The sequence below is a fragment of the Penaeus japonicus genome, unplaced genomic scaffold (assembly GCF_977035675.1).
Source record: "Penaeus japonicus unplaced genomic scaffold, GWHDUDI00000001_assembly GWHDUDI00000028, whole genome shotgun sequence".
Classification (NCBI taxonomy): Eukaryota; Metazoa; Arthropoda; class Malacostraca; order Decapoda; family Penaeidae; genus Penaeus; species Penaeus japonicus.
In genome coordinates, this window is record NW_028234430.1 from 24,027,779 (window position 1) to 24,037,778 (window position 10,000).

Genomic DNA, 10,000 nt, shown 5'->3' on the forward strand with positions numbered 1-10,000 from the left:
CCTCCTTCCCCACGACTCTTAAATAAACTCATAAACAGGTGCGTAACGGTGTCAAAGATGAGAAACCCTTGTAAGACACACGGTAGGTCCTTCAAGACGCCGTGCTCGCTTATGCTCGTACTCCGGCTCGAGACAAGGTGCGCCACGTCGCCTCTTTTCATTTACATTTTTTTTTTTTTTTTAGTTTTTTTTCTTTGCATCTCGTTTTTTTATTCTTATACGATTCAATTCTTGTCTAATGTCGTGCTTGTGATCGTGGGAGCGAAGGGTTTTGGGGGATGCGGGGATGGGGGGTAGGGGGGTAGGAGGAAGGTTCGAGGTGGAGGTGGTGGTGGAGGAGGAGGAGAAGGAGGAGGTGATGGTGGTGGAGGAGGAGGAGGAGGAGGAGGAAGAGGAAGAGGAGATGGAGGAGGAGGAGGATGTGGAGGAGGAGGAGGAGGAAGTGGAGGAAGAGGAGGTGGAGGAGGAAGAGGAGGTGGAGGAGGAGGAGGAGGAGGTGGAGGAGAAGAAGAAGAAGAAGAAGAAGAAGAAGAAGGAGAAGGAGGAGGAAGAAGAGGAGGAGGAGGAAGGGGGGGGGGGGTAGTGAGCGGCGCCGACCTGTCTTTCCCGCGCTCTTGTGACGTCACGGCTATCTTGCCCGCTATATTCTAGGAAGTTCATCTAGAAAGCTACCACGCCCTTTCCCACCTTTTTCTCTTCCTTTTTCATCAACTGTTTCTTCTTCTTTATATTCTACCTCATCATCTTCCTCCTTGTCCTTTGGTGATAATAGTAATGATAATGATAATAGTTATTATTGTTATTATTATTATCATTATCATCATCATCATCATCATCATTATTATCACAATTAATTCATTTGACTTCGTTGAACGTTTGACGCCGCTTTGAAAACGTTCAGTGGCGTTCTCAAGTTCCCGACCGAATGGCTGTCATGAGAAATTCATTCCTATTTTCGGTCATTTGTTTCGTTTTATGAACTCTCGCAGTCACGTCCCCTCGTCAGGCGTTTATTGTGTCTCTATTGTGTCCTGATCTTGATGAAGTTGTTTCCTGACAACTGCAATTACCTCTCTCAAAACTTCTTCCTCTCCATTCCAACCTTTCTCCTTCCCACTTCTTTCTTCTTTGTTTCATTTTCCTCTTATTTCTTCTCCTCTCTCATTTCTCTTATTTTTTTTCTCCCTACTTCCCTCCCTTTCTTTCTACCTCACTCTCACCCCTGCTTCATGCCTCCTATCTTCCATTTTCTCTTTCTCTCTTCTTCCTCCTCCTCCTCCATCTTCTTTTCCTTTCCTTCCCTTCCCTTCCTCTCATATCTCCCTCTTCTCTCCTCTATTTCCTCTCTCCCTCCCTCCCTCTCACCCCTTCTTTCTCCCTCCCTCCCTCTCACCCCTTCTTTCCCCCTCCCTCCCTCTCACCCCTTCTTTCCCCCTCCCTCCCTCCCTCTCATCCCTTCTTTCTCCCTCCCTTCTCCCCCTAGTCTCTACCCCGAACCCAATACCTGTTCAGCAAACATAACACTGTTACGTGATGTTATTAAAAAAGAAAAAGAACACCCTCACCCATCCACCCACCCACACCCTACCGTCATGCGTGAGGTTTTGCGTGTTGCGGGGGGAGGGGGGAGAGTAACGGGGGAGGGGGTGTGAGCGGTAGAGGGGATAGGGATAGGTTAACAGACCACTTCCGGGATAGGCGGCAGCTCGGTAATGATAACAGCTCCTGTGCAACGCTTAATACCCAAGTTCTTCTCGATGCGACGTAATGGCTTGGGAACGCTCGCTTGGGTTCGCCGCCTCGTGTGTGCGTGTGTGCGTGTGTGTGTGTTGTGCTGTGTTGTGCTGTGTTGTGTTGTGTGTGTGTGTGTGTGTGTGTGTGTTTTGTGTGTGTGTGTGTGTGTGTGTGTGTGTGTGTGTGTGTGTGTGTGTGTGTGTGTGTGTGTGTGTGTGTGTGTGTGTTGTGTGTGTGTGTGTGTTGTGTGTGTGTGTGTGTGTGTGTGTGAATGTGAAAATGTGTGAATATGTATACGTGTGCGTAGGTTTGCACATGTGTATTTACGCATGCACATATAATAAAAGTTTTAAAATGCTTGTAAACGCGTAAACATCCGCGCCTCCTGGTGATCAAAATCCCAACCACACTTTCCGAGTCACTTAAAATATCACCATGCATTGTGCGACGCGAGACTCGGTTTCAATAAAAAGCGAGTAAATTTCCATCATAAAGATAAGACCGCCTTGAGACGCCTGTGAGACGCCCTTTTGTGCCTGCCAAAGCACCTGACCTCGCTCGACCTCGGATTCTGGGGGCGAGAACTCAGGCCATTTGAATTACTCTCAATATCTGGGAGGTCTACTTCTTTGCCTCACTGTGTTTTATTCGGATTATGATTTTTTTTTTCTTTCTTTCTCGTCTTTTCTGCCTCTTCTTATCATCGTTATTATTTAAATGTGATTATTAGTGTTGCATGAAAATTAGCAGTATCATCGTCGTCGTCATCGTTATTATCGTGTCATCAACATCACAGTCACCATTACCATCATCACATCGCCATCACCCTCATTACCATCACCATCACCATCGCCATCACCCTCATTACCATCACCATCGCCATCACATTCATTACCATCATCACCACAATCATTTCCATCACCACCACCACTACTCCCATCATCACATCATCGTCGTCATCACCACACCCTGAGCCTCACTCCGCGTCTACTGCTAGTGCTTTCCCCTCCGAAGAATCCTCACGGCGCACTTCTCACAGTCGCGCAATCCATCATTAATAATCCCAGCTGTAACTGCTAATCACCAGCCATCACGCGGCCATCATGTGACCATTTGTCGGGAACCAATGAGTGAGGCTCGAGGATAATGAGGACTTACAATCCGCTATCATTACTCATTGTGTTTAGCTGTTTGCCCGTTTGTGGGGTATTGTTCGGTCTTTGTGGGGGTTGGATGGGTGGCTGGGTGGGTTGGGTGGCGTGGCGTGGATGAGGGTGGATGGGTGGGACGGTGGGTGAAGGTGGATGGGTGGGTGAAGGTGGATGGGTGGGAGGGAGTGTCAGGAGTGGATGAGGTGGATAGATTGAGGGGTAGGGTGGTTGGATGGTTGGCTGGGTAGGTGGGTGTTTGGTGGGTGAGGATGGGTGATTGGTTGGGTGGGTGGGTGAATGGGGTGATGGCTTTTGTGTGTAGATGGATGAGGTAGGGTAGTTGCGTATGTGTGAGAAAGTGTCGGTGGATGAGGAGGGTTGAGTGGGTGAGTGGTGGGTAAGAAGGGTTGGGTAGACAAGGTAGTTGTAAGGTGAGGAGCGAGTGGATACGAAGGTGTGAGTGTGAGTGTTAGGGAATATTTGTGTGTGAGAACTGTACATATTTCATGCTTACAAATATATCTATTCCAAAACCATATGTCAAAAAAAAGCAAGTACACACACAAAAAAAAAAAAGATATAGCAGACACCACTCATGTATTCCTATCCCAGTATGTACGTGCGTTTGTGTGTGTACGCATATGCAAGTTGACGTACGTGTTGCGGCCATATTTATGAATCTCCGGAGCGAAACACATGTCTCCACTCGGGGCTCATCGTTAAAGACAAAAATCCCCAGTGTAGAACAAGACATCGGAGCGGGAGTGTGAAGACGTCCACGGTCCTTGGGCGATAACGCTATCTTTATGGTTATTGCGTTCTGGTCGCCCCAAGACTCTGGCGTAGGAGGTCCTTGGCATTCACGTACATTGTGATATTATCACTATGTCAGCTATTGTTATTACAGTGTTACTATTATTACTGTTATTATTGCTGCTATCAGTATTGTTATCATTATTATCACTGTTATTATTATTATTGTTATTATTATTATTATTATTATTATTATTATTATTATTATTGCTATTACTATTATTGCTATTGCTATTATTATCGTTATTTTTGTATTTTGTTGTTTTCATTACCTGTATCACTCTTTATTATTTTCACATTTTCTTAAGCAATGTAATAACCAGCCTTCCTTCTCTCTCCCGACAGCACTGGCTAGACCCGGCCAAGAAAGTGGTGAAACAACTCAAAGGTAAGACAAAAAAAATAAAAAAAATAAAAAAAAATAAATAAATAAAAGAAAAAGAAATAAGTAGATAAAGAAAAAGATAAATAAACTAAAAAATAAAGAGATATCTACACACCGAGTACTCCATAACTTGACAACCATCTCGAATTTCTGTTGCGTCATCTCCGCGATTGATAAGTTGACAGCTCTGACGGATGACTGTCGCTTGCTTAACCATGTCTTCAAGATTTAGTGGTCGTTGGGTTGATGTGGTGGTTGTCTTTTATGGCTGAATATTCCATCGTCTGGGAACATTTTTACGCTCGGTTTATTTATTCATTCATTAATTGTTATCGTTATTATTATTATTATTATTATTATTATTATTATTATCATTATTATCATTCACTATTCATTATTAATTATTGTTATTATCGTTTAATGTTCTGTTTGTTGTATGTTGATTTATTTACTTGTTCCGTGCTCACCCATAATGTTTCATTTTTTTCCAATTAGGGTGATTATTGTTATAACCGAACGTTTAATTGTGGATAGGAAGTGATATAGCATACAGCGTAATGGCGGTTAATTACGTAATGCCTGTGTGTGGTCGGGAATAGGTCTATATTGTTAGCCAAATTATTTTAGGCTCGTAATGATTACCCTCCTTTGAGTGGCTCCTCCTTTCTCTTCCCCTCCCTCTCTTCCTTTCGGTATTGTGACATACTTCGATTTCCTCTCTCTGTTTATCTATCTATCTACCTATCTATCTCTTTCTCTGTCTATCTCTTCCTTACTATCTTTCTTTCTATCTTTTTTTCTCCCTCCTGCCCTCTCTCTCTCTCTCTCTCTCTCTCTCTCTCTCTCTCTCTCTCTCTCTCTCTCTCTCTCTCTCTCTCGCTCTCTCTCTTTCTTTCTCTCTTTCTCTCTTTCTCTCTCTCTCTCCCCTTCTCTTTCCACCCCTCTTCTCTTTCACCTCAGCCCTTTCTCTTTTACCTACACCACCTCCACCCACTCCACCCGCTCTTCCTACCCCCCCCCCTCACCCCCTCACCAGCATACGACGCTTCAAATGGTAATGAAGTTCTTTCTCTCCCTTCCCTGGTTTACAAACAATAGAGGAGGCAAATGTTATGATAACCGCGTGTACCATTGTGCCTTTGAGAAGAGAAGGGGTGGGGGGTGGGGAGGAATATGGGGGGGAGGGAAGAGAAAATAGAGAGAAAGGGCGGGGATGAGATAGAGAAGATGTGTAACTGGAAGGTCTACAAATAGGGAAATGGGAGAGTGAGAGAAGAAAGAGGGCAATAGAAGGCGGAGGATAGAGAAAAGATGGAGTAATAGGATGGAGTAGAAATACTAAAGAAATAATGGAAGCGAAAAGATAAAAAAAAAAATGAGTGAATAAATATCTATTTGTAATGATAATGATACACCTATAGATATAAATGTGAATGTAAAATTGTGAAACCGAGAGAGAATTATTCATATTATGATAGGAATATATTGCCTTAGGGGAATGAAACGATTCGTCGAATAACTAAGATAAGAAAAAAATGAATACTGAGTAAAAACAGGAAGCGGTGCCGAGGGTTCACGTCAAAGGAAACTTACATCTTAATAGATAAAATGGCAATTCAATAGCATATAAATTGGCAGGGAACGGATAAATCGGTTACGTAGTAGTCACGGCTCCAAATTTGTAATTGAGGGAAATTGGCTGAAGGAGAAATATGACGCCTTGAAGAGAGGAGAGGGGGGGGGGGAGGAAGAGAGGAGGGGGAGGGAGGGGAGGAAGGAAAAATCCTCACCCCCCCCCTTCTCCCTTCCTCATTTTTGTGACCTTTATTGTCTTAAGTTTTCCAAAGTTCCCACGCGCTCTGCACCGCCTTGAGTTACTGTTTACGGTGAATCCGCCATTGTAATGGGACTTGGAATCAGGGGAGGGAAGTGAAAATTAGGAAGGGTGGATGGGTGGGTGGGTGGGTGGGTTGGGTGGGTGGGTGGGGTATGGGTAGGTAGTTAGGCAGGCAGGCTGGCATGCAGGTAGGCAGGCAGGCAGGTAGGCAGGCAGGCAGGCAAGTGGGTCTGGGTGGATGGATGGATGGGTAGGTGGGTTTGGGTGGATGAATGGATGGGTAGGTGAACCTGGGTGGATGGATGGATGGATGGGTTGATAGGTCGTTAAATGGATGGAGTGAGAATTAAAGGAAGGGAAGAAAAGAATAAACGAGGTGGATGGCCGAAGATATAATAACGGGAAAGAAAGGAAAAGCAAAAGCGTAACAAGGAAGAAAGAAAGACGAAGTATGAAAAATAAACAAAAGACAGAAAATCGTAAGATAGAGATAGACATAAAGATAGAAAATGAAACCAAAAGAAATGAAGAATGAGGAGAGGGGAGGAAAACCATCCTGAAGAGAGAGTTGAGGAAAAATAGAACGGAATAGAACAGCAGGGAGGCAAAGAGAAGAGGAAAGAGAAAAAAGAGAGGTTGACATTTTAAGAGAGAATGAGAGGGAATAATGGAAGAACGACTTGCAAAAGTTAGAGGAAGAGAAAAGAAGAGAAGAGAAGACAGGAATTAACAGAAAAGAGAAACAAAATGAAGAGAGAAGGAAAGAGAAAAGGAGGTAGAGAAAGAGGAAGAAGAAAGAAGTTTACAACAAGAGAGATGAGAATAAAGACTTGAAGAGTGAGAAGGAGAGAAAAACGAAGAAAATAGAGAAATAAAAAAAAGCAAAGAAAGAGTAAAATAAAACGAAAGAGGAAGAAATGAAAAACCAATGAAAGAAAATTAGTGAAAATAAGAATAGAAAAGGATGGAGAAGAGAGAGTTATCGAGGATGACACAACAATAGCGTCAGGGAATCAGGGTCAACCGCTGGTGGGATCCGGTCGAGTCATTTCGCCCCCGTATTGAACAGCGGAAGGTTTTCATTTTCATTAATGGCGATAATTACGTCGGATGCGATTTATGTCTCTTAATTGGGGTTTAAAAACACCTTTGAAGATCGCCGTTCATTTAACCGCGGTGTTCATTTGGCCGGAAAAAAGTTCCAATTTAATTACGTGTGTTTATGCTGTCTCGTTGGTCTTTGCTGGGAGGAGAGAGAGAGAGAGAGGGGGGGGGGGGGTGTACCACATGGGCGTAAGTAAGGCTCATGGCCCCATTCGGTCAACGCTATGACATGACACTTATGGATGTAGAGCGTGGGAGGGATACGGGCCGACCTTGACATGTGCTGTGTCATCTTGCCTTCTGTTAAGGATATAAAATAAGAAGGAATTAGATAAAGAAGAATGGAAGGGAGAGAAGGAGGAAGGAAGAAGGAAGAGAGGTAGGAGGAAGAACGGAGGAAGGACAAAGGATAGAGGTAAAGGATAAAACTAAGAGAAGAGGGAAGTGGGAGAATAAGAATCAATCCGGAATAAGAGAAGTGAAGCGAGAGAGAAAGAGATAGAGCGAAAGCATCTGCAGGTAAAAGAGACCATAAACTCACCGGCGGTTGAGAAGGTGTTGGCGTAATTGCAACAATAAACGTGAAATGCGTCTCGCCGTAACCATGGCGACTGCTATAAAGTTGTAAACGAAACGACACGTGGCTCAAGTGTCCTTTGGCGGAACTGTGACTTTTGGTTTTCGTCTTTTACATTCTCTCGCGTTTAGACACTCGCCTAACGCTCGCTTAATTGGAATGATTTTAGACATTTACTCCAATTATTTCTCGGGTTTCGTACTGACACGCACACGCACGCAAGCATATACAATCCGACTGCACGAGCGCGCACGCACACGCACATGCACATGCACACGCGCACACACACACACACACACACACACACACACACACACACACACACACACACACACACACACACACACACACACACACGTCTGCATGCACACAGTATCCCAAAGTCGTGATCAGTGAAAGTCGGGACGACACTTCATCTTCCAAACCTTTGCCTTTACGTCGCTTTTTTCGTAATAAAATATATTCCAGTTTCCCCTTTCCCTTCTCCGTTTTCTTTGTTTTCCCTTTTTGGTGTTCGTGATGGACGTTGAATGTTATCAAGTAACGGCCTCGTCTCTCTACCCCTCTCTCTCTCTCACTCTCTTTCTCTCTCTTATCTCTTGCGCTTTATATTCGTTCTTCTTGGTGTGAGTGTGTCTCTCTTTTTTCTCTTGTTGGTATTTCCATTTCATTTTTTACATATATATTACGTCATCCGTATTTGTTTCTCTTATCTATCACTCTCTGCAATGGCCATTGACCCGATGAGTAACTTGCTTGCGTTTGCTTCTCCTTTGTGACTTTTCGTCTTTTTATTTTGTGACTTTTCTTCCTTTTATTTTGTGACTTTTCGTCCTTTTTTGTGACTTTTCGTCCTTTTATTTTGTGACTTTTCGTCCTTTTTTGTGACTTTTCGTCCTTTTATTTTGTGACTTTTCGTCCTTTTTTGTGACTTTTCGTCCTTTTATTTTGTGACTTTTCGTCCTTTTATTGTTGATCTTTACCTGTCCCTATGCTTCATTCTCTCACGTCTCACAGTATAATACATGATAGCTTCTCCAACCAGGACACGCCCCCGAAATCACACCCTCGCCCACCCATACGCCCTTAAATCCCGACCACCCACATCCATTCTCCCCTTAAACCCCCCTGCAAACAATCGCAAGGGACAGTCCAGGCGCCCACCCTTGGCTGCCTTAACCTCACGTCCGCTAAGCACTACTACGCCCCTGCGGCTTAACACATGCTAACACACCTGTACCCAAGGCACCCCACGACGCTATCACATCGTGTAGGTAGGGTGAAAGTGAAGATGGCCGGGCTTTTCTAGCTCTAGGTCAGGAGTCAGCTCGGGTCAGTAAGGGTCACTGCCTCCGCCAAGGTCAACCCGGTTCCTGTGCTCCCTTCCTCCTCCCTCACTTCCTCTCCCTCCTTTCCCTCCCACACCCCTCATCTCCCAGGTCATCGGGAGGCTGTGGATCTACCAGGTTTATTTGGTAAAGGAAAGGAATGGCTCTCTCTCTCTCTTTCTCTCTCTCTCTCTCTCTCTCTCTCTCTCTCTCTCTCTCTCTCTCTCTCTCTCTCTCTCTCTCTCTCTCTCTCTCTCTCTCTCTCTCTCTCTCTCTCTCTCTCTCTCTCTCTCTCTCTCTCAATGCCTTTCTGAATTCCTTTTCTTTTATCCTCTACCTGGCTTTTGCCCCCTCCCCCCACACCACCAATACCCCACCTCCGTCTTTGTATCTCTTTATGTTTTATCATTTCTCTCTCTTTTGTGCCTTATATTTTTGCATTTGTTTCTGTTTGTATCTGTTTTTCTCTTCTTTGTTTTCATTTCGTATCCTTTTCCTTCCTCTCTTCCTCTCTGCTCTTATTCTTCCTTCTCTTCATTATCATCATTCTTTAACTTCTTCTCCTCTTCCTCCTCTTCTTTCTCCTCCTTTTACTTCTCCTCCATCAGCTCCTCCTCCCCTTCCACTTTTTCCTCCATCACCTCCTACTTTTCTTCTTCCTTCTCGTCCTCCTCCATCACCATGTCCTCCTCCTCCTCCTCTTTCTTATTCCGGTCCTCCTCCTTCCCAGAACCCTTCCTCTCAAATGGGTAGAAAGAGGGAGACAAGCTAATGCAGGGTAGCATGTGAGGGGAAGGGAAGGGGGGGGGGGCGTGAACAACAGGCCTAGAATGAGAATTAGCCGAGGGAGAGGACCTCTTTACTCAAAGTTAGTCGCACGCCCCTCGCCAAACTCGCACCTCTGGACGTCAACTTGTGTAATGTTAAAACCACCTGCTTTTGTTTTTGTTTCACCCGCCGGCGCGCCGAGGATCAGGTCGTGAGGTTGAAACGTGCTCTATAAAGTGAATTACGCAAAAGCTACATCATGAAAAAAGTGGTCTGCTGTAGCCATGTGGACCGAATGCAGCT

At 44.6% G+C, this 10,000-nt stretch overlaps 1 protein-coding gene across 1 annotated transcript in view; it reads left to right on the plus strand.

Annotated features, from left to right (window-relative positions):
* Positions 1-10,000, plus strand: part of LOC122252166 (uncharacterized) — a 343,505-nt gene that overhangs the window by 224,292 nt on the left and 109,213 nt on the right. The window contains exon 4 of the mRNA XM_086553745.1: positions 4,044-4,086. Coding sequence (XP_086409871.1) covers positions 4,044-4,086 — 43 coding nt within the window. The remainder of the gene's footprint in view (positions 1-4,043; positions 4,087-10,000) is intronic.